Raw genomic sequence first — 24,875 nt, 5'->3', positions numbered from 1 at the left:
TATTTAAAAAAGACACTGTAAGGTTTGCCTTTTCTTTAAAACGCCTTAACATACGTGCCCTTTTTTTTTTTCCCAAAACAGGCCAGCACATTCTTAACCAGCGTCACCCATGACTCACAGGCCTTTTTTTTTTTTCTTCAGCCTCTGGTTTTTGTGTTGTCTTTTTTCTTTTTTTTTGCTGACTTATCATCTTCTTTTGGCACGCGAGCAAGTGTTGTTCCTCAGATTAAGCTACCGTAAGTAGTTCGCCTTTAAAAAGTGCCATGCTCAACTACCATATACAAAATGTACAGAAGCACCCCACAACTATGAAGTTGAACAACATATTCAAAAAAGTTCTTTTTTAATGTAATGCGAGTTAATTCCGTTTTTTTAGTTCTTTTTTATTATTTTAAATGCTTAGTCCAGAAAAGAGAAATGACTGACAAACTGGGCTTTGAAGAGCAGCCTGTGATGCAATTGTGAGCGGCTAGACTCTTAACCTTTCACTCAGCACACTTACATCAATGCAAACAAATGTGCAACGTGTGTGTAGTGTAAGTGTCGCTAACTGGGTCATGGTGTAGTCGGCGGAGGACAAAGCGCACAAAATGACAAGACAGCATTAATCAACTCTCCTTAAATTACTGTACTTTAATCCCTCAGTTTGTATACATCATCCACAAAGTAGCCACCAAATATTTATTTTGAACCCTGAAATTGTTACCATGCTGTGAAACTACTTTAAACCCCTAACCCTACTCTGAAACCCTAACTGTGTTTGAAATCATTCATAAAAGCCTCTATTATTTCAAACCCTGATTAGAGACGAGGGACCCATAATTTGAAACCTTTATCTTAACTTAGAATGCTATTGAATTGAATGCCTTCAATTCATTTTGTTTTAAAGTTTAGTTATTTTTATGAATTAATTGTATTTGATGACTTTAAATCTACTGCATGTTTAAAAATTGACTAAAATATTAAGTTCATCCAAATATTTCACTATATATTTTTTATGTTTTGTAATTAACCAACAAATCATAAGAGTTTATTAGAATTAGAATGACACATATGTGTTTTTGAAAATCATTTTACAGCTGCTTTGAGCATAAATATGCCGTTTAACTCGAAAAAACACACCAGCTCAGCCTACTGTTAAACGGTGGCTATAAAAAGTCTACACACCCCAGTACAAATGGCTGGCTTTTGTGGGACACACACACACACAAAAAAAAAAGAGCTCATTTACAATCATTTCAAAACCTTTTCCACTATTCATGCAACCTACAATCTTGTACAAAACGCTCAACAACATCAGCTTTTGTCATATACACACGCTACAGTATTATGTCTGTAAGCACACACTATGCAAATATGATTTGAGTTCCCATTTGTGGTCGAGGACGAAATGCTTTGGCACATGCAAATTCTCACTCCGGACTCCAAATGAAAACCACGACACGCATGCATTATGTTTAAATAGTCTAACTAAGGCACCGTCTGCATACTTTTGTACACATCAATAATAACAGTGGCATGTCTTTTTGGTTGAAACTTTTTTTTTCCAATGAGAACATATTTACAACGTGTGCATGCTTGAACACTTTTCGGCCCTCACACAGTACAGAATGAAAGACAAAAGGAGCGATGGCGTCACAAACTCCATCTGATCCAGACAGCTCAAGTTACATCTCATGTAACTCGACAATAAGTGGAGAAATATTACAAAAAGTGTGACTCGCTTAAGAAGATGAGTAAAGTGAAAATTGTGTGTGCATTTCTTTGTAGTTTAACAAATATTCACAGGTCACAGGTTCAATGGCAGATGTCACTCAGACATACAAAAGAACAGGTTGCACAAATAAAACCCCAAAATAGATACATTTACAAATGCTGAACGGAATATTTATATAGTTTTGAAGTGTTTTTATGGGCAGCATCTCAAGCCTTCACTAAAAAAAAATAAAAAAAAATCCCACTGCTTTTCACTCTTAAAAACATTGTTGTAAAAAAAAAAGAAAAAATCCATTTAATTTCTAATTCTGAACATTGACTTATATCAACAAATGTCTAAAGATTTTAAATGGTTAAATAAAATCATATACTTATGAAAATTATAATTTAGTACAATTCATTTAAAAACTAGATCGTAATAAATATAAATCCATCCATTTTCAAGAGCCGCTTATCTTAACGCGGGTTGCGGGCTTGCTGGTGCCTATCCCAGCTGACTTGGGGCAGTAGGCGAGGGACACCCTCAACCGGTTGCCAGCCAATTGCAGGACCCACAGAGACCAACAACCATTCATGCACCTGATCGCACCTAAGCACAAAGTGAAAATTGCATTCTCAGAAAAAAATTCTTTGTGTTAATCAAGCAAAATATGATGTTTAAAAAATGCATTCAAAATAAAAACCATACCGTATATTCCTCTCTGTTTGTGGCAGCATGATGTAAGACTGGTTAGCACAACAAACTTAAAGCTCAGATGTTGCCGGTTCGATTCAATCCCCACCGTTTCTGTGTGACGTTTGCATGTTCTCCCCATGCCCACGTGATTTTTCTCCGGGCATTCTATTTTGTCCCACATTCTTGAAATCATACATCGTTGGTATAATGGCTATTCCACATTTCCTTTAGGTGCGTTTGGAAGTTTTGGAAGTGGAAAGGTTGTTTATTTATGTGTGCCCAGCGATTGGCTAGCAAAAATTTCAGGGTGTTTCCCTAGTATTACACCAAGACAACAGGAATAGCCAACAAGCACGCGCGCGCTCGTAAGCAGAAGCGGTCAAGATCATTGATGGATGATGGTGGCATTCTCTGCAAAGCTACACTAGGATTTTTTTGGAGGTGCTGTCCTATAGAAAACATCACAACATGTGTTTAATAGAATACAAATTAGGGGAAAGTTACAGTATCATAAATAATAACTGTTTGTTCATGATTCGCTTGCTACAAGTTGTTTACAAATTATTATGGCCTAAGAAATTGAGATACAAATAGAAAAAAATGATGTTTGCTCGTCTTCCAAGATCACGATTGAGGTGATTTCGCGAGCGGCGTTCATATGTGTTCGTCTTGGTCAAGTGCGGCGAGGTCGGGCGCGGTGGCCATGAACATGCTGCGTCCTCTCTCCAGCCGACTCTTCTTGTCGGTGAGGCGGAAGGCTTCCATGAACTCGTCGATGTCGATGGCGCCGTCGCGGTTGCTGTCGATGGCCACCGTCAGCTCCGAGATGGCCTCTTCCGTGATCTCCATCTTCAGGTATGCGCTCAGCAGCTTCCACGTCTGACGAAAGTCCGACGGCGAGATGAAGCCTGGAGGGGAGAAAAAAGCCATGCTTTTTTTCATGTAGTCCAAAATGTGCAAATATGTCCACGTGAGTGGTGTCCAACTACCCACCCATCAGTCTGCAGCTACATACATACTCATTTACTTTAGCTACTTTTCCATCAAGCTATTTACTATATGTACACACTGGTTAACCCCCACCCCAAACTACCTTCCTTTCTAGCAACCTGGCTACCGATCCAGCTACCTTTCTACCAACTCAACTATTTCGGTGAGCCAACTACCAACTTACACCACCTAGCTTGCAGCACCCTCACCCAACTGCCAACCAGTCTATCTGCTTTCCTTCTCTCTTTATTTCTATGGGTACCTACTCACCAAGCTAGCAAACAAACTTACTATCTACCTACTTACTTAGCCATTTAATAACCTGCCTACCTACCTGCACTACCTTAACCACATACTTAACCAACTGGACGATCTATGACTTGTCCTACTCACCTACTAATCTACCAACCTACCTAGAGTGCCTTACCTAACAACCTACCAACTGGGCAAGCGTTGGATTGCCCTTCCTAGGTACCTACCACCTACCTACCTACCTACCTACCAACCAACAGTAACTTACTTAACAACCTACCAACAGGACTATAGATTGTCCTACACATCTACCAGCTTACCAACCTACCTAGAGTACCTTACTTAACAACCTACCTACATACCTACAGTGATTTACTTAACAACCTACCAACTGGACAACCTATGGATTGTCCTACACATCTACCGACCTACCAACCTACCTACCTACCTACCTATCTATCTACCTCCCCACCTTTCTACCTACATACTTATCTCCTTACCTACCCACCTTCCTACCAACCTAATTAGTAACTTACTTAACAAACTACCAACTAGACAACCTATGGATTGTGCTACACATCTACCAACTTACCAGCCTACCTGGAGTACCTAACTTAACAACCTACCTACCTACCTATAGTACCTTACTTAACAATCTATCAACTGGACAATCTATGGATTGTCCTACACATCTACCAACCTACCTAGAGTAACTTACCTAACAACCTTCCTACCTACCCACTTACTTAACAATCTACAACTGGATATTCTATGGATTGTTCTATCCACATACCAACCTACAAACCTATACAATGCCTTATTTAACAACCTACCAATTGGGCAACGTATGGATTGTCTCACCTACCAACCTACATACCTACCTACCTACCTACAAACCTACCTACCTACCTACAGTACCTTACTAAACAACCTACCAACTGGGCAACATTTCTATCATCCTTCCTTCCTTCCTTCCTTCTTTCCTACCCACCGACTGACCTACCAATCTACCTAGCTGCCAGCCTGTCTACTTACCTATTTATCCACTATATTACTATTTACCTACTGTACCTAACTAATATAACCATTGAAAGTACTACCGCCCTACCAAGCTATCTACCTACCTCGGATTGTTCTAGCAACCCACCCTACCAACATACCTATTAATCTAGCAATTAAAAGAACATACTACCTACCTGACCACCTACCTTCCCGTCAACCGACTTTGCCACTCAACATCTACCTACTTTTCTTCCTACATTCAGGACAACCCACATTTCAAACTATCAACTCACCTACTGTATCTATTTTTCCAACGAATTGACCTAGCACTCTGATTCAATCCAACTGTACTTTCTCCCCTCCTGTAGTTCCACAAACTACAAATATCCTGGAACTAAAATGTTTCAGTTACTTTGGGGACCAAATTATCTTTTTTTTTTCAAGTAAATACATTCAATCTGATGTTTCTGGCAGGAAGAAAAAAAAATGTGTCTGCTTGGAGGAATTGAAGAGCAGTAGATCAGTGGGTTAATCTGCCGATTTAATCGGGAGGATTCCAAAGGACGTCACTAGCGGATTAGCACAACACACATCTGAGTGCACGGCAAATCACGTGATACACACATGATGATGTCACCATATGTTTGCCCGTAAAATACAAAAATCCAGTCAAATAAAAATAAATAAATAAACAGAAAAAAAGTTCATATAAATAATCACATAAATGATACATTTGATATTTGAAAAGTAATATGAAAAAGTAAGTTTATTTAAAGAATCAAACGTTCGTTCATTCTCATCTTATAACTGTCCTAACTTCAATAACTGTCCTAAATTCAATCACTCTATTTTTAGCGTTTCAAATATTTACAGATTTTCCACAATTCCCTGTTTTCCAAGGCAAAAATCCCATTTACAGTACTAAACATTGGGTGATTTTACATGTCATATTTACAGCCTTCACATTTCATATTTTCACTATTTAGCTCGTTCATCTCACCTTAGGGATCATTCCAGTAATTCATACATTCCAATATTTTCCCATAAATCCATATTTTTCATCCTTTAATATTTCACAATTCATTTTCAATGGGAGGATTCCCCATTCATTCCCAATGGGAGAATCAATAAATATAATTGAATCTGTAAAATGGGAATAATTGAGGTCAAGGCCAGCTAAATGAACGCAGTTGTCGAGTGGGGAGTTGGCGCGTTATTTTACCTGAGTTATCCGTGTCAACGATCCGGAAGATGGTCTCCACGGTGGAGCGATGGCGGTACAAGGTCTCCAGCAGACTCTGGTCAATATGCTACATGGAGAAGACGCGGCATTGTGACGGCAACCGAGCGTAGCATAGCGAGTAGCATTAGGGCGCTTACGTCAACATCTGCCCCTTTGATGGCGAGCTCGTTGAACCACTGCTGGTAGTCGATGAGGCCGTCGCTTCTTTTGCTGCTGACCAGCTGAGAACGCAGCATCCGCCAGGGGACGCCCAGACGCATCACGCTTTCCACCGCCGTCGCCCAGTCCGTCACTGACACCATACCTGGCAAAAGGCGCGCGCTCTCAATCAACCAATGCGCCCACCCTCCCTTCTTGCTACATAACTCACAGTAAGAACATTTTTACAAACGTATTCGTGAATGAGGCCCAATGTTGCCCAACTCAACTAAAAATGGCCTCCTAGATTTCTGCCAAATGTCTAAATATTTCCCACAATGTGTTTTTGGATTGATGCCCTCATCTTGCTTGATGATGGTTTGTGATTCAGGATCCCAAGATGGGGTGTATAAAGAGATTTTTCTTTGGGGTGACCTCAATGAGGTGCAAAAACACAAGTGCGTCATTCCAGAATTGGAGGACATTTTAAATCCTACCAGTCAAATTTAAAAGAATTTACTTGCAAAATAATAAAACTGTACTTGTCCGGAGACCAAAGCAAAAAACAAAAAAACAAAGAAAAAGGAATGCTTGAAAATTGTAAATACTAAATAACTCTGGAGCCCCCGCTGAAATGACGTTTCTCTCTTGTCCCACGCCCAGTATTGGCCGAATTGAATCTCAAATGAAACAAATCAAATGGAATTTCAATGCATTTTTTGGAGGGTAACATTTGTTTCATTAATGTCTCTTGCAACTGAGGGAACATTTCATTGAATAAACATAACATTTCAAATACAGTAATAATTTTTATTCATGAAGCGCGTGTCCTACAAAATGCCACAACCCTGTTAACATAACCTTTTTACCATGTTAGAAGAAGAAGTAAGTATAGGTTGGACCTGATTTACCAGAAGTATGGCTAGAGCAAAGAAATGTCCTCTTCTATTTATTCAGTTGTTGTTTTTTTGTTTTTTTTTTTAAATAAAATAGTTAGTCTTACTTGAACTTGCCACTGGACCTCATGCAACCCTATTATGCATTCAAACAGATTAAAAAATATTCTTTATTTACATCAGTAAGTTTGTCCTCTTGGTCAGCAGTAACAGCTAGCTAAACATTTTTTTTTCTATTCCGGAGAGAAACTAACATTAGCGCAGATTTGCAACTATTATTGAGAAATATGTATCAGAATATCAGAAAAGTAAAGGTTGACTTTTAGAAGTTTGAAGCCCAAATGTCCTCCGATTCTGGAATTGTTGGAGCTGAGGCAACATGCGGGCTGTAAAGACGACCACACCCGAGAGATAAAGACCTGACCCTGTGTGGAGGCCGTTTGCTGAGACACACCTGTGTTGTCACAGTCGAAACTTTTGAAGGCACAAATGAGGTCCGACTTGTGGGAAAATAGCTGCTCCCGAAGGACTTTGAGGGCCGAGCGCTCCGTCTGTCCTACGCTGCACACAGCAAGGCAAATAAGACTCAGGTCAAAAGCATGATTTTCAAAAGGCGCCATCTTTATGGACTCAATTTACAGTCACTTAAATATGACTTTCTGACTTTAATATCATGAAATTGGAATTAAATTTGGAAAAATAATTTCTTTTTATTCTCATCTTGTCTATGTCTTCGGCAACATCATGCATCCATTCACGATTCACACTTTTGTCCAATGACTGCAAATATTTTGTGACCCCAGGAATCACAGCTGCTATTCAGTTTGTTTTCTTGATGGCTGCTTTCACAAACCTGGTGGAGGTTCCCCCCTGGTGGATAGTTTAGTAAACTGCAGATACGGCGCACTGGATGAGAAACAGCAGGATTCAAAGCGTAAAAAAATAAGTAGCGGTTTATAGTCCCGAAACGTAAGGTATTAATCTACATTTAGAGAACATTTTAAAAGATGAGAAAACATACTGCGAGAAAGTGATTCCAAGGTTTTGACAGGTAAGGTTTATTTAAAAATGCAACTTTGGCAGAACATTCAACATTTTTTCCTAATTAAAAGACACTATCATCTTTTATTAAACTTATTTTGATAATACAAGATTCCCGTAGGATTTCAGCTTTTGGCCTCTCTAATGTTGTTTTCATACATTGGCTACTTGAGTTATACACCTGCGCAGGACCAAAGCTCCCCTTGATTTTGCAAGGTGGTAATAAGAAATCTATTCTACTTAATACATAGCGACAACCTGGTTAAAACACATTCATTGTTGAAAGATGTATATTTTTACATGGCTTTGATCTTGTTCAAATTGTGATTATTTTACTTAAATGTCAAACATTACAATTTCTTTCTTTAAAAATATAATCTTAGAATGTATGTGTGTTTATTAACAAATTCTTACCAAAAGTCGCTTTTGTTGATGGAAAAATGTTACTTTTTTTTTTGAAAAGTCCGACTTTATCTTTGGACTGTAACTTTTTATCCTGACAAAGCATCTTGCACCTTGTAAAGAGAATGACTTTACCGTCTCGAAAAATTAAAATTGTATTCTTGGTCATTGTTTTTCTCTCATAAATATAAACTTGTTATCATGACACCACCGTTTTTTTCTTGAAAATAAAAACATTTGAGTACCCTTGGCATCTAGTGGTCCACATGGTAGTGATATGTCATTTCCATTAGAATTAAGACCTGGTACCTTTGTCGGGCAGTGAGTTCTCTGGTCATGCTGCTGGCCTGGTACTGAACCACATAAGGCACAAGGTCGGGTCCCAGCTTCACGTAGGCCCCTCGGTTGCTCCCAACGTCGTAGTAGTTGGAGGCTGAGAAGAGTGTCAGGACCTTGGGGTCAAAGGGCAGAAGATTTTCACTTTTTTTTTTTTCTCTATTCTGGCCCTGAGGTCATGCTAGCAATGGGGACTTATTTGATTGCGTTTTACATCTTATGATCAACATTTCTATGGTACTCGGTTGTCAATTTTGGTCAGTGCTTCTGATCAAGACCGAGTCAGCGTTCAGTTACCTTCCGGTTGTGGCAGAATTCATAACCGTCCTGCTTGCACTCATGCGAACGTACGATGAGCTGCAAGTTGTGCCTGCTCAGAAAGTCCTCGGTGACGTCGGGGCCCCAGTAGCACCCGCCGCCTCTCAATTCATTGGGGATGCATCCCTCCTGCGACATTGGGTCACTCCACAGAAGATCCAGAATCTGGAAAAAAGGCAAAACGCAGCAAAGGTTTTGCTGGAAAGTCGACTTAATTCAAGCCCTGATCATAATAAGTGTTAGATAAATGATAGCTCGCTAACATCCAAGCAAGCTACTGTAGCTAGCTGCTACCTACGGTACCAACCTATGTTATTAAAGGAAAATATAGCGAAATAACCTAAAAGTGAAATTGAAAAAATATTTTCAGTCACATGGCTCTCGTCGGCTCCCACGACCACCTGCACCTACTGTTTAATAAACGCTCTGCCTTTGCCCTTACCAGTTGTGCGTGCTCTTGGGTCCTTTCTCCTCCCGCCGTAACACGTGTGACTGAAAATATTTTTTCAGTTTCAGTTTTAGGTTATTTCGCTATATTTTCCTTTAATAACATAACAATAACACAGTTCAGGGACCCGAGTTCAAATCTCCCTTGCTCGGGCCTTCCTGTGTGGAGTTTGCATGTTCTCCCCGAGCCCGCGTGTGTTCCTCCCGCACTCGAAAAAATATGCACGGTCTATTGGACACACTGAATTGTGTGATTGGGTACGTGAATGTTTGTTCATCTCTGTGTGCCCTCTAACTGGCTGGCAACCAGTTCAGGGTGTTGCCTGCCTGTCTGCAATTAGATAGGAAAGTCGATATGTGGTAAGGATTGAGGTTAGACTAGAATTCCTACTGGGCTAGGTGGCTAGCTATGGTGACACTTTGAAGAAGGCGTAAGATAACGCCAAAACATGTCTGGTATAAACTGTTAGAAACTTTTAAGATTTTAAAGTTTTTATTTTTGAATTTTAAAGTTTTTAAGTCTTGCCACTGTCTGATAAAAAGGTGAACAACAGTTGAGCTATGTAGCTAGATCAGTGCTTCTCAATTATGTTTTTCCAAGTCCCCCCTAGAAAACATACAAATATTATCTATAAAAATTGTATTAGTATACCTAAACCTGTATACTTTTAACATTAACAAAGCAATATAGCGCCTGAAAAAAAAGATGAAAATTCCTATTTTATTGCAATTACATTTCGATGAGAAGCATTGAGCTAGTTGTTAGCTAGGTAGCGAGCTACTGTAAGTTAGCTACTGTAGGTAGTTAGAATGATGGAAAGTTAAAAATAGATATGGGCAATTCAGCGTACACGCGCTTTTTGGAATGTGGGATTCAACCAGGAGAAATCCAGAGTGGGTAGTTGAACCAACAACCTTTTTGACTGAGAGGCAGACATTGTTCCCATGTCAGGCATTCAAATGAAGAAAGTCTAAAAACATGTAGTGGAACTCTCCCGGTATCGCTGGCTTAACTGTCAGCGTGACGGGCCTGCTCGGTCGTGCCTGCCTAAAGGCGAACCCGATGAGACGCCCCCCCTTTCCCAGCTCCTTAAGGTGATGACGGAGAGTTGGAAAAGCAGATTGGACCCGGCCAGGCTTAATGACGCGTGGATTAGCTCATCTGAGAGGCAAAATGCGCAGGCAACTGCCGCTCAAGCGTTGATTACTGACGGCGAGGGCGCTTAAATCCAGCGAGGCACGGGTCCAGCAGGCGCAAGGGTTACGACCTCTCAGCAAATGACGTCACGGTGACAGCTTGCGGATGATGGGAAACCCGGTGATGACCAAGACACAAACTCTGGCGCGGATCCACGTCAAAACGTGAATTCAAAGACTCGCTTCCAACTCACCTGCTTCCACTCTTCCTTGGCGCTGTCGCTCGCGACCGAGTCAAAGGACGCCTGGACTTCTTTTTCCACGCCGAAGCTCCCCAAACGGACCAGGGCGGCTCTCTGCTGGCACCGCTTCATTTCGTCCTCCGCGTTGACCTTGATCCGGTCGGAAAAGTCCTGCAGCGAGCGGTTGAGGAAGCCCTCGCGGCTGACCAAGGGTTTAGGGCACGTGAGGGAAGCTCGTCGTTGGAACAGTCTGTGATTGGCCCAGTCGTCGTCCATGTCGGAGTCGATGGACGTGCCCGTGGAGCTCTGGTGCTTCTTCTTCTTAGGCGGCCGAAGCGCGGAAACGTACTGGACGAACACGCGGAGTTCAGAACTTTGCGCGTTTTTTAAAATGAAGAACTATCGACCACTCACGTTGTGTCGGTCGATTTTAGCCAGCGTGCCGAGGTCCGTGCAGTCCGAGATGCCGCCGTGCAGGACCAGAACTTTTTGGTCGATCACCGTGGCCAGCGGCAACCAACTGAAAATCTTCTGGAGCAGCTTTAGGATCCGTTTGCCGTGCATCTGTACAAAAATCAACTCATATTTCCACTGCTTTTTGTCTTCTCAGTTCTACTTTTTGACAGCCGGTCATTTATAGCAGTGCTTCTCAAACCCTGGGGTGTACTTGAAGGAACTTCAGGGGGGACTCGATCTTTTTCATGAAACAAGCAAATAAACATGCAAAAATCTTTTAAAATCATTATTAATTAATACATTTTTTCAGGAAAATATAAGTTCAGTTGTTTCACGTTCAGTGGGCTATTCAATTTCATTTTTGTAAAAAGGCAGATTCTCTTAAAAAAGGTTGAGAACCACTGATTTATAAGACCTGGCCCATTCTGATATTTGAGAAAAAAAATCCAATTAATCGGACGATTATTTCGAAAAATATCCTATTTTTTGTTGTTGTTGTCCTTGTATATTTAAGCAACTTATCTGTGTATTTATTGTGAAGTTTAAACATCTGCTTGGTATATTATACTTTGTTTTTCAGAATTTGTTTACAACAGAGAAATTTTCATGTACAAAACATACAAAACAAAGCATGAAGGGATACATATGATTTTCGATTTGGGCCACAAACACACGCAGTACATAAGCAACATAAGGAAAGGCTTTCCAGGCAAACACGATTTATGCATCGTGACCTTAAACATAAAATCCAATTTCTTCTACTCCATCAGTTTTTGGCCATGAAATGATGACATCAAAATGAAAATGCCTGTCAAAACTTGTCATTTTTGACAGAGTGCACTTTTGAAATACAGTACCAATCAAAAGTTTGGTAACACTTTCAAAATCATATGGTCTCAAGCAGATGAAGAAACTCAAGCTATTCACGCTTGAAAATGCACATCTGTAAACTGAAAGTCACTCCAGGTCATAAAGCAGCACCCGCATATGTCATTAACATAAGATATAAACAATATAGGACCAAGCACGGGCACGTTTTCACATGTTCACATTTTATAATAATAAAAAGAAAAAAACAACTTTATACGGACAATTTGTGAAAAAAAACACACCCAGTTTGAGTCTGACCTGAGTCGTCAGAGTTCACCATCAACTCAAATGCCCTGCTTTCATCCAAACGGATGACCTTTAATCCTCTTAAGTCGTGAGGAGGAGTAACAGTGGCAGCTCAAGAGCAACTTACCTTGTATTTGGTCAGCACTTCCTTGGTGAAGCCATACCTGCAACAATCACACAAACCAGAGAAAATGTCAATGGTTTCCTGTAGTTTTCACAGGGCCTTGGTGGAGCTCACTGGCTTACCTCAAGTTGATGATGTGGTCCTCGTGATTGCCTCGGTTCAGGTGCACCTCGGTGGGATAGACTAGCAGGAAGGCAAAGAGGATGAGGAGGATCTCGATGGAGTCCTTCCCTCGGTCCACAAAGTCTCCGTTGAATACGTAAGGCTTCTCCATGGACGGTGTGCCGTTCTGATCAAAAACCAGGATAGATAAAAACCTTGAAGTACACCAGACATGTCATTTGACGAGTTTACCTTGTAAAAAATCAACAGCAAGTCTTCAAGCTGCCCGTGCAAATCGCCTGTCCGCAAGAGAAGACGTGAAATACATCTCGTCAATGCTGGCAGCGACCGGATGGCCAAAAGGAGCCTCACCGCAAATGGTGATTTCTTTGCTGTGGCAGGTGGAGATTCGGCTGATGTTGGGCAACATGCGCAGAAGCTTCCATGTCTCCAGGAGGAGCTGCAGGACGTAGCGCGAGTGTAGCTGCTGCTGGCCGAAAGGTGCCATTAGCGGACAGAGAAGGCAGGAGGCCACTACTGTTGGCTAATGTCTCAAATTCAAACTCCTGCGAGGATGTTTTGGGTTTTTAAAATAGCTTCAAAAACTACACCGCTAGGTACTTCTGTTTTCTCTTGTATACATATCATTTACATGTGTGTCATAAGGTGGGTTTGGGTTCTTTATGCCAAGGAACTGTGACAGAGTGACTTAAGGACCCTTTTAAATAAAAGTAGTGCTTTTGTTGAGCCCTTTTGATGCCAAGGAACTGTGTGAAAGAGACTTAAGAACCTTTGTTTGGACAAAAGTAGTGCTGTATCAACATGCCAAGGCATCTTGATGACAAGGAACTATGTTAAAGTGAATTGAGGAGCTTTGTTTGGACAAGAGTAGTGCTTTCCTGGCATCTTACTGCCTTGGAACTGTGATTACGTAAACTGAGGAGCTGTAGTTAGACAAAAGTGGTGTTTTTTCACCCTCTCATGGTATCTTGTTGAAATGGAACTATGTTCAAGTAAGAGCTTATGCTTTGCCGCCATCTTGTGGGATCTTGGTGCCAAGGGAAGCGGTTGAATTGAACTTCATTTAGACAAAAGTAGTGTTTTGCCACCATCACGTGGCAAGCCTGGTTCCAAAGAACTATGTTGAAGTGAATTCAAGTGTATTTTTTGGACACACAGTAAGTAGTCTTGCAGCAACATGCCACAAACGAACTATGTTGGAGTGAATTGAGGAGTTTCTTTTAGAGAAAAGTAGCGCTTTGCTCTCATCTTGTGACATAGTCACATCATCTTGTGTAAATGATTTTTTTATTGTGGGATGTCAATTCCTTGCCGGGGTTTACTGTGCTACCAGTGCCAATCATCAAGCATAGGCATTTTTACAATACATTTATATTAATTGTTTTAGCCCCAATGTCATTGGACGCAACACAATGATTTCAAGTTAAAAGGCAATCAACAGTACCTTTTTGTTTCTGAAGGCCTCCACCAAGCAGACGGCCTGCTCCACGGTCAGCGGGAAGCACAGGTGAGGTCCCGAGTAAATCTCGGGCACCTCGATGTTCTCGTAGCAGAAGTATCGCTCCCACTCGGCGTCACGACACACCTCGTTCTCACGGAAGATGTGCGAGATCAGGTTACCTGCGAGGACACGCCAGCATCTTTTTCGGAGGGTTCTCCACACCGAGGAACAAAATGTGGCGAGTCAAGCTCACGTTCATTGCTTGAGGGTGTGAAGTTGTCCATGAGGTAGCCCAGGAAGTTGTATAGCTGCCAAGACAGAAGTGACTTGAAGCTAGGGCCTATCTGCATTGTTTTGTCATCATTTTTGAAAAAGGTTCAGTCCATTTCACATGGCCGAATGACATTTCGTAGGCATGTCTATCATGAGCGGACCGACAGAGATGTCTCCGCGGGAGTCAAAGTTCTAGCCAGATTGACCGATAGAGTTGTCCAGCCAATTTCACGTTGGTTGGGGAAACTAGCGATTCTTCTTACCTTGATCTGAGCCTGCTCTCCCGAGTACTCGATGGACTGGAAGATGTGCCAGGTGTACCTCCTTCTCATCTCCATGCGCGCTACATACTGACGGTACCACTGCTGGATCAGCACGGCTGCCCGTATCGCTGCAGAACCAAAGCGCAACATCAAGAAAAAGCTTCCATTTATTTCATTAACTTCTCCTGAACCAAGAAAGTGAGCAAATATTTTAAGAAGCTAAGGAATTGGAAGAAAGTCATGAAAAAAGAAAAAAAATCAGGATATAAAATTTGAACCCACTATAAATATTAAACACAGTTATCATTTATCTTTTCACCTTATTATGTACTTAAATAAATGGTTAATCCTTTAAATATTTTAACAAACAAAGCGATTAATTAAATAATAGATACAAATGTGAAATTAATTACTTGAAAATAAGTTTATACAATTTAACAATGGTTTTTATTCATCTTAATTTGGTAGAAAGATGACTTTTTTTCAGATGTTCAGATTTTCTCTTAATAAAGGAGACTCAAGAGAAACTATGAAAAATATTCATTAATGCAATGCTATAACTGCAATAAATTCAAATCATCTGATCACGAAACAAAAGAAGAGGTGCAGCTTACATGTGACGCCTGCAAAGAGTACAGCAAAAAGGGAAAAGAGAAAAAGAAGTCACGGATTGCTGACTGAAGCTTCACTTGTTGTTTTTGAGCATGAAATGTGTGCAACATCACAAACTGACCTTTTACCGGATGCTTGTGGAACTGGTTGGACTTGGTGACGCCACATCCCATGACTGTTCCTGCAAGGACCATACAAAATAATCAGAAAAATTAAATCTGAATGAAGCTGTTGTAATATTAAATGTTTTTCACAGAGGATAAAGAATATATGCCTGTGAGCATTGCTGTGGGCCATGTCAACGTGTTCCTTTCCTTTGTGTCTTTATAAATCCCGTGAGTTTGGTACTGCAGTTTTATTAGCCTGTCAATGGTGTTTTACATTGTGTGTTAGCATTAAGCTAGCAGACTTTCACTAGTAAATGTTATGTGGTTGTTTAAGCACGCCATGTTTGTATATTGTTTAATTTTACATACTTGAACAAACATTTTGGTTCTTTTGCTCACAATTCAAAATGAAAAAAAAAAAAAAAACAGCCACGCATCAGCGTATATCTCGAGAAGCTCCTCACTCATAAAACGAGGCGCCACTGTACTATGATTGACCTGTTTTGAATTAGTTTTGCCCACTTCATCAGCGAGGCGGCTCACATTAATCCCCTTAACTGCTGGGTGACCTCTAACCTCTGCCTGCCACCAACCTAAACGGAATGGAAGGCCACCAACAGTGCAAGCGGGAGAGGGAACGTTTTAGGCACAGATTCTACGAAGGCTTAAATGCTCGTCAGCTTGCCAATCAGTTGCGCGGCACGGAATATTTGTCTAAAAAGGGGAATGAAATTTAAACCAAATGGGTTGGATCCCATCACTGAAAACTACAAAGTGAGACAATGAAATGTCAAGAGAACCATTTTGAAATGGCGCTTTGTCAAAGAAATGAATGAATGAATTATTATCTTTCGCTTATGACATACATGGATAATCCGAAGAAAAATAAACAATCAATAAAAGATTTTACAAAGTATTACAAAGTATTTAAATGGAAAAAACTTTTGCAAGGGTTACATTTCAAAAAAAAAAAAAAAATCATAGTTATACAACGACCTGTTGCCTATTCGTGGTTCCGCACTTGCAGATTCATCTTCCACTGTATAAATAATACACATGTTTGATTATGGAAAAAGAAAGATTAAAATTGCACACTTTTAAAAAATACAAAAATATACAAAAAAAGTTTGAAAAAATGATCATTTATTTGTCTATAGCAGCTGAGCAACACTGACGCATACCACTATCAAACTGCAACGAGCAATTCTATTAGAAATGGATGAATCTGTTGATTTTGTCAATTCGTAGACGAATATGATCAAAACATGTTTTAATATCTGTCCTTATAATCAAAACAGGACATTATTTCAAATTGACAGCGTATATATAAATGAACTTTGATTCACGCATTGGTTTCAGCCATATCATGTAAGAAAATAAAATAAGCAAAGCTTTGTCATTTGTTTTCCTAAACAAAAGTAAATGTTTTGATTTCTTTCTGACTCCGTGCTAGATATTCAATTGAAATCTGTGAATAGTTACAGTTGCACCTCTACCCACTGTCGTTGCAATGATGGATGGATGGATGGATGGATGGATGGATGGATGGATGGATGGATGGATGGATAGATAGATAGATAGATAGATAGATAGATAGATAGATAGATAGATAGATAGATAGATAGATAGATAGATAGATAGATAGATAGATAGATAGATAGATAGATAGATAGATAGATAGATAGATAGATAGATAGATAGATAGATAGATAGATAGATTTCAAAACTCACGTGGTCTATCCAGTCACCACGTCCGGTGTGCATTTATCAAGGACATGTGTAGTGCGTCATCTTCCACCCGTCTAGTCAGGCGAAGAGGCCGCCGGTGGCCATTTTGGAGGAACAGCGAGAAAAGCATAAATCCAAATGAAGTCGTCAGTTGTGTTGCTTGTCTCTGCACACTCTGCGCTGACCCAAAGCTGCTTCGCTCTTTAGTCCCTTGAAGCATGGCCGTGGCACAAGTAGATTAAAGTCGCTAATTGCTTAATGAGACGAGACAGGCCGCTTGCACGAGACTGCGGGATGGAAGCACAGGTGGTAGGAAGCGGGTCAACGTCAGCATTGATACATTTATTTTTTTGTGTCCAAGATTAAGTGTGCATGTGTAGGGCAAAGAAATTTAATGCTAATGGGGAGCTAGCAATCTTTTTTGTGTTTCTTTTTGTTGTCAGAATTTTTCCAGAAGTTGCTTGCTGAGACTGAGCAGATGAAAGAATTGATGCATGAATGCAATGATTAGATTTAATCCTCATTATAATCAGTTTTACAAAAAAAAAAAAAATCTGGGCTTGACAACAACAACAGAAAAAACTGCTTGATGTAAGCACTCCATGCCTCTAATTTGGCGAGCTCTGAGAGCAAGTCTTTTTCTCAACTCCTTCTCAGTGATGCTGTATTATACTGAAATTGGGAACAAAGGCGAATAAATACTTGAAATACAGTTTTTTTTAAATACATGTTTTAGTGTGTTTAAAAGAATTAAAAGCCTCTTTATACATCACAAACTTTCACCTATCATGGTTAATCCAGGTATATTTCATCTGCAGTAAACACAGGTTCACTATATTATTTCGAATATTTAGAGTTTTTTAAGTTTGAAATTAGTATCAAAAAGCGCAACAAAATATTTTTAATTGGGTTAAATAAAGGGTTAAAATGGGGATTTCCGTTTAGATGTAGTACTGTAATTTAATAAATTGCTAATAAATTGCTTTTGTTGTAATTATCAATTATCATATTGTATGCATCATAATGATTTTTTTTTTTTTAATTATTATTACTTGAATACAAGGTAAACCAGTATCAGAAACTCCAAGATGGGTTTTATAGTATCTGATTTAATGGTATAAAAAAAAAAATCCTGGATAAAAATAAAGTAACCAAAATGAATACCAGATATGTAAACAGTACACATTTAAATATTTAACTTAAACTATTTTTAATATTTGTATTAGATTTTTGTTTGTTTAATTGATTTTTTGTGAGGTAAAATAGATTCGACGTTTTCTTATCTGGATAACGTGTTAAAACAATGGTTAAAAACGTGCTTGAAACGGCTTGGCAAAAAAAAAAATTGTTGCTTAACAAACACTCTCGAACAGCTGCTGCTCTTGAACAGCGCCTTTAACTTCACAGACGCACTAAGGTAGATGCGGAAATGTTTCGTTTTGTAACACTAATGTGCACGTTAAAAAACGAGAGCTTTTTGTCCTCACTTCATTTGGAAACCTAATTCAAGAAAATAATTGTGCTGCTTACTTGAGAGAGCGGTTCTGTTGCATGTAATGTATTGAAAATCGTTTTGATAAAGCTAAAACGAACTAAAGCAACAAAATTGGAATTTCATGGGTAAGATGAGAACTTGGAATTGGCTTGAATTGAATTTCATAAGTATCAATTCCGTTTTTTTCCTCTTTGTTTGTTTCTGACCTAATGCTAAAAAAAATATTGTGTGTCCGTTTTCGAACAAATATCGTTCAACCAATTGGGAATGATCACCGTTTTGAAATAGAACCATAAAATTCCCCTTAAAAAGTGTCTTTCGGTGACAGTAAACACTTTCTTGTTTCTTCCTCACGACTGACGTCTTTAGCGGGGTGAATATTTCAATTGAAACTTATTCTCCTCTTTAACTCTTTTTGGGCGATTTTCAAATGTTGCCTGTGCAGATAATGTACGCCACTTTTTCTCTCAATGTCACCGCTCATTGTCAGAAATGATCACTGCTAAATAAAGTATCATAACATGATGGTAAACTTATTTAGGCATTTTCAGTAGTAAAAAGTTAACATTTTGTCTATAATAATTTTGTTAGATTATTTTGCATGCACAAGTAATATCTTAAAAGACGTTTCTACTTGCTGTCGACTGAAAATGACATCACACGTGCTCAAGTCTGAGGCAACAACCAATCACGGCTCATCTGTTTTGTTGGTTCTGGTCATGTGACATTTGTAGCTGAGGCGTAAATGGTTGTTACGTGATCTTGGAGTACTTGTGATGTAGTTTTCAGTCGACAGACAATGACAATACATAGCAAACTATTCATTCAAAAGTTATAGACAAAATAATAACTATTTACTGTTTAAAGTGGCTAAATAAGTGTGCCTTTAACAACAAAGGTTAAGATTTAATTTGAGTGCCAAAAGTTGAGACATTTGATGTCCCTATATTTATGGGCCTGGCTGTATTGGAAAAAGTTCAACATTGGGTCCGTCATAACACATACTCCCCTTGTTACAGAGATTTATATACTGTCTTTTTTTTTTAATGATCACAAAAACGGGTTCTGAGACTTTTTAGATCCACTGTAAATCCGTGCTCGCGACGATAGACCATCAGAAAAGCCTTTGCTTGTCCTGAACAACTGCTGCCCAAATAAATAAATATAAATAAAAAGATTTTGTCAGTCATCTAGCACGGAAGCAGGAATAATCAATTATTGAAGAAATGCAGAATTCAGTGCCCTGGGCGAATTCACCCCCATTGGAACAAGCGATCTTTTCTTTTCCTTGCACCCATTTGGTGTCTCCCTCTGTCGGCTAGGAAGAATGTCTTTTTTATGACATTAACACATGATGAGGGTTTACGTCACCAAAACCAAACGCCTTTATGCTAATCTCTCGGAAAACAGCGTGACTTTATGAAGCGGGCGCCGGAAAGCGTTGGGGAAAGCTTTCAGTGTGTGTGATGCTTCTGTGTCTTCAGTTGTCAGCATGAGGATCGCCGTGCTGGGAGCCACCGGGCAGACGGGCCAGTTTGTGGTGAGCCAGGCGCTCCAGCAGGGCCACGCCGTCACCGCCGTCGTCCGAAACCTGGACAAGCTCACCGTGCGTCATGACAACCTCAAGGTAATGACACACCGGGGGTCAAAGTTCACCGAAATACTTTCACCCAGAGTATTAACTTTGAAAATAACACTTTTGCGTCGCTGTCATGGCAAAGACCTCAAGGAGGTACTCCAGATTTCAAATACAACAAACATGCAAAAATCCTTTCAATATAATTATTGAAGTAATGAAACGTTTCAGGGAAATATAAGTTCAGAAAACACATTTTATGTTTAGTAGGTTATTCGATTTCATTCCTTTAAAAAGCCGGACCCCCCTTATGCTAGAATGTTTCGACCCACCTTGTCATGTGTCAAGTTAATTTGCGTGAACGGATCTGTACTATGATCCCAAAAAAGGACACTTAAGTGAAATGTTTTTCCGTGTACAAATATTTAGTTATGATTATTTCTTTTTTAGAACAGATCTGACATGTTATGTTGTTTATTGTGGGCAAATATGTAATAATAATTAGCTTAATGATTCATTTTTGTTAACAGAGCTCTACTTTAATCCCTAAAGAGGACAATCTATGGTTAAAGATTTTCTGTGAACAAATGTTTATTTATAATTATTTCTTTTTCAGAAAATGTCTGACAGTTTATGTTTATTATTTTTCCGGACAAATATATAATAATTAAGTTATTTCTTTTTGATAGCAGAGCTCTCGTATGATCAAAAAGAGGATGCTTTTTTTTTTTTTTTTTTTTGGACCAGTACAAATGAAGTTTGAAAGGTTCTAAAGTTGAATAAATCAGACACTGGAGGCATTTTAAGTCTTTTTTTTTTCTTTTAAACTCCAAAATGCTTTTCACTGTTTAAGGGGTACTTGGCTGAAAAAAATATTTCACAGGAGGTGGTTGACGAAAAAAAGGTTGAAAACCACTCATTTAGATATCATTTAGATAATCAGATTTTTCACCAACTTGACAACACTGTCATTTCACAGGTCACGAGTACTGCTCAAATAAAAAAGTAAATCACAATGGTTACTTGAAATAGCAGTTTAATCAATTTTATCACGACAATTTAAAACGCTTGGCCCCTCAAATCGTCTTACTCTATTGAAATGAACAGAGATCATTCCAATTCGCTCCCAAACAAAAAAATTGCTCACTACAATACTATACTAAATGAAAATATACTGCAATCACTTGACCGCAACTGAACCATGTTTGAGTGGGAGGAGGAGCTTCATTTAATTCGGCCAGCCTAATAAAAAGTAGTGCTTTTCAAATACCAATGTGTGGGGATAATATTTGGGACACTTTAATGTTTCTGGTCACTTCAGATGTTGCTTGGCAGATTTGGTATCCTGCGGCTGTGCCCACAGGTAGTGGAAGGTGACGTCTTCTCAGCAGAGAGCCTCAAGTCTCATTTCAAGGGGGTGGATGTGGTGATCTCCTGCCTGGGCTTCTCCATCTCCTTCTTCTCCAGCGTGACCGGGTACACCCAATCCATGAAGGCCGTGGTCGACGCCATGCGGGAGGCGCACGTCAACAGGATCATCGCCATGACGTCTTGGTACACGGACCGTGAGTCCACACTACACTGTAACAGTTGAAGTAGTTTCTTTTCAAATAAAACGGTTTTTCAAGTGTAAACTCTCCATTGTTTGATCATGTACAGATTTGACTTTAATCCAACGTCCGGGTCGCTGCTAATATGACCGTAGCTTCGCGAGACTTCAAAGGAAAAGGGGAACGGTTCACTTACTATATATAAGGTTTAATCGTTTAAGATTTAAGTAAATATGTGTACTGCAGTGATAATTGTCTTAAATAATATGCATAGAATGAAGACTTTTCACATAAATAAATATATATATATATATATATATATGCATATGCCAATGACATTGTTAAAAAAACTAATTCTAAAGTAATATACCTTTATTTTTTATTTTTTTAAGCAGCATTTTAACAACCATCGCACACTTTATCTTGGGAGTTCATGATCAAAATTTTGCAGTGTCATTAGTTTTTTGTTATCTGTGGTCAAAAGTTGTTTGTTTCTCAGTGGAGCGATATCACTTAAACATACTCCCATAACACCCATTTGCAGAGGCTACTACTTCCCTATTTTGACAAAAATTTGGCAGCATTTTGTGGCATCTTAAGAAATACCATCAAAAAATGTAAATAAATGATTGTGAGAACAGTAAATATGTGAGGCATTATTGAATTATTTTCGAAATTGCCTTAAAAAAAATTCCCTCATCACGTCACAAGTTAAGATACCGCTGCATTCCATCATCTGATGTTGCTTAGAACTTCCTACAATTCTAGTACAAGAGTCATAAAAAAATGTAATGTTGTATTTTCTCTCGCCAGCCAACTCAGGCACTCAGTCGTCATACATGATCCGCTTCCTGTTGCTGCCGCTGATTCGCAGCGTGCTCAGCAACATGTGGGAGATGGAGCATTACTTACAGCAGGTGGATGACATCAACTGGACCGTGGTGCGCCCGCCAGGTCTCAAGAACCAGCCTTCCTCAGGTGAAACGGGGGTTGCTTACATTGCAAGCTTAATAGGCTTCTTTCTTTGCATAATTGGCTTCTTTTTTTTTTTCAATCAGCCATTTATTCTTCCAGATTTAATCAAAAAGACATAATGTTGTGCAAGGGCAGCCATGCAAATCAGCTTAACCCTTTAGTGGGCACAGCGGGCAGTAAGACTAAAGGGTTAAACAAATCCTAGCCAAAAATAAAATGGCTGACTTCCGGTACGTTCTGCAGCATGGGTTATCGAGAATGTTACGAGAGTTCGGAATTCATCAAGTATCCTTAGTATCAAGAGTTTGCTGAAATACTTTTTATTAAGTGTTAAAGTGTGCCCTTTTTTGGCAAGACTGCCCGTTACCTGAATTGCAACGGCCAGAAACTGACGAAAACAAAATGGCTGCGGGACTAATATTGTCAGATAATACTGAATGGACATTTTTTTTTCTAAACTGTCACATGCTGCCAAGTCAGTTTATTAATAGTGGTGCACTTTTTTAAAACTTAAAATCAGAGGTGCGCGTTTTTACTTTTATTTGCTGGTCCCTCAATGACAGTCTGTCAGTGCCATGGACCCAATTTCACGATTATCGAACGTAGTCTGCTCGGGGAAGTGAACAAAATAGGAATTTCATTGTGTGCTATTACAATTCATATCACAATATAACTCTTGAATCTTGACTTTTCTTGCAATATGTGCCCATTGGTTACTTAAATGATGTCACCTTTTTTACCCATAGAAAGGCATCCCAGAATACTTTGCACAACTATGTGCATCCGATTTATTCATTTAAATTATATTTTAAAAGTAAGACGCAAACATCTCTTGAAACTTAATTGTAAACATTGTTTTTTTTACTTTAGAACTGAACAGTGAATGTGTTAAGCAAGCTTGTGTTCATTTGTGTTCATGTGTGCATTTCACTTCACGAAACCTTGAGTCATTGACCCCGTAGCCGTGATCGGCGATCTCAATGAAGATAAATGAATTCCTATGAGTGTTGCTCAATACAATACACGAATGACACTTTCTCATTCCAATGTGCATGTATGCTTCTGCATATTTACAAGTTAAGTGGCAATCAAACTTGACTGATTGCAAAGACAAGGCTTTGATTGGTGGAATGCAAGAGCAAGGAAGTGGTTGATTGGCTGAGACCAACTGTTTCACAATGTTGACGCTAGGCGGAATTTGCATGAACTTGCTCCAGTCTCAATTCAAAGTAAAAGGCAGACGTCAGTAAACGTTGTGTGTCATCCCCAGCCTTGGAGTTCCTGACACACGAGGGCTACTTCGTGCCAGACGAGGGCGGGCATCCAGTAGGGAGCGCTATGGGGCGGGGCGACGTGGCTCGCTTCATGCTGTCCCTCCTCAACAGCAACGCTTGGGTGAAGAAGGGTGTGGCCATCATCACCAAATGAGAAGCAGCCTTGTTTCCATAGTAACACTGACTAATCCTTTATATTGGCATTCATGTATGAAGGAGTACTCCGGTAAAATCGTTGCAGTTGCTCGCAATGATCGTTCCAGCCGCTTAGGGGCAGTAATGAGCCACCAGTAAGCATAGGAATCACGAGAATAACACTAAATAAACGTGACGTGCACTTAGCCCTGTTGCATTGGTGGTTTTAATATATTGTACTCTGTTGTGGGAAAAAAATGGCCCTTTAACATTAAATATATACTACACAGTAAAATGTTGGGGTTATTTCTGGATGAACCAAAAATGCACTACAAACTGTACAAAGCCCTGTCCAAACTTTTGAATGCCCACATACGGTGTTTCTGCACTTTCATGCACAATTTGTTGTTGTCATACAAGAAGCTGAAGAGCAAATCTCATAACAGGTGGGTTTCAAGACTAACAAAACACTCCTTGGACTCTTTCAGTCTCTCACTGACTGCTCTGATCAGTGTCATCAGCCGCAAAATGGAGGCATAAAAAAGCAAGAATAACATTCACTAAAATGTTATTTTGTTATGTATTTTGAATTCTTTTGTAAAAACTGTGTAAAAGCACAACATAATTACAAATGTAAACTGATACCATGTTCACTAATTACATTTTTAAATGCATTTTAATTAAAGTAGGTGTAAAACGACTTAAATAAAAAGATAAAAATTTAAAAGATAAGTCCCAATATATTTTAATGAAATCAAAAGTAACAGAATATTAAAAACTTAATTAATATA

General features: G+C 39.4%; 2 protein-coding genes across 4 annotated transcripts; one reads left to right on the top strand and one right to left on the bottom strand.

Moving 5' to 3' along the window:
• Positions 1-608: 608 nt before the first annotated feature.
• On the bottom strand, positions 609-17,352 carry ppef2a (protein phosphatase with EF-hand domain 2a). The gene is made up of 17 exons (XM_088430377.1): positions 17,083-17,352; positions 15,366-15,425; positions 14,633-14,760; positions 14,350-14,404; positions 14,100-14,275; positions 13,007-13,121; positions 12,887-12,933; positions 12,655-12,821; positions 12,536-12,572; positions 11,251-11,400; positions 10,849-11,184; positions 8,990-9,175; positions 8,666-8,808; positions 7,368-7,474; positions 6,017-6,183; positions 5,859-5,946; positions 609-3,300 (listed from the first exon to the last, which is right to left on the bottom strand). The coding sequence occupies exons 2-17, from the start codon at positions 15,415-15,417 to the stop codon at positions 3,047-3,049; spliced, it is 2,208 nt and encodes a 735-aa protein (XP_088286503.1). The 5' UTR covers positions 15,418-15,425; positions 17,083-17,352; the 3' UTR covers positions 609-3,046.
• Positions 17,353-18,440: 1,088 nt separating this feature from the next.
• LOC148429311 (flavin reductase (NADPH)-like) lies at positions 18,441-24,290 on the top strand. 3 transcript variants are annotated; one of them, XM_088419650.1, is made up of 5 exons: positions 18,441-18,496; positions 20,059-20,201; positions 21,514-21,715; positions 22,514-22,678; positions 23,946-24,290. In XM_088419650.1, exons 2-5 carry the CDS (start codon positions 20,067-20,069, stop codon positions 24,101-24,103), a joined length of 660 nt encoding a protein of 219 aa, XP_088275776.1. In that variant the 5' UTR covers positions 18,441-18,496; positions 20,059-20,066; the 3' UTR covers positions 24,104-24,290. The 3 variants fall into 3 exon arrangements, with proteins under 3 accessions (XP_088275776.1, XP_088275767.1, XP_088275785.1); XM_088419641.1 differs by lacking the exon at positions 18,441-18,496 and adding an exon at positions 18,508-18,699; XM_088419659.1 differs by lacking the exon at positions 18,441-18,496 and adding an exon at positions 18,727-18,947.
• The last annotated feature ends 585 nt before the right edge of the window (positions 24,291-24,875 follow it).

The sequence above is a fragment of the Hippichthys cyanospilos genome, chromosome 1 (assembly GCF_059441005.1).
Source record: "Hippichthys cyanospilos isolate Australia breed blue-spotted pipefish chromosome 1, RoL_Hcya_1.0, whole genome shotgun sequence".
NCBI classification, from domain to species: Eukaryota; Metazoa; Chordata; class Actinopteri; order Syngnathiformes; family Syngnathidae; genus Hippichthys; species Hippichthys cyanospilos.
Note: the sequence above shows the minus strand (reverse complement) of the source record. Positions and strands in the feature narration are given on the sequence as shown.

Excerpts from the sequence above, each read along its gene's own strand:
- ppef2a (XM_088430377.1), bottom strand. The coding sequence starts at position 15,417 with ATGGGATGTGGCGTCACCAAGTCCAACCAGTTCCACAAGCATCCGGTA. Across the intron at positions 14,405-14,632 it reads GAGAGCAGGCTCAGATCAAG|CTATACAACTTCCTGGGCTA; the intron begins GTAAGAAGAATC and ends CTGTCTTGGCAG. Across the intron at positions 13,122-14,099 it reads AGGCCTTCAGAAACAAAAAG|CAGCTACACTCGCGCTACGT; the intron begins GTACTGTTGATT and ends TTCGGCCAGCAG.
- LOC148429311 (XM_088419641.1), top strand. Across the intron at positions 20,202-21,513 it reads TGCGTCATGACAACCTCAAG|GTAGTGGAAGGTGACGTCTT; the intron begins GTAATGACACAC and ends CTGTGCCCACAG. Across the intron at positions 22,679-23,945 it reads CAAGAACCAGCCTTCCTCAG|CCTTGGAGTTCCTGACACAC; the intron begins GTGAAACGGGGG and ends TGTCATCCCCAG.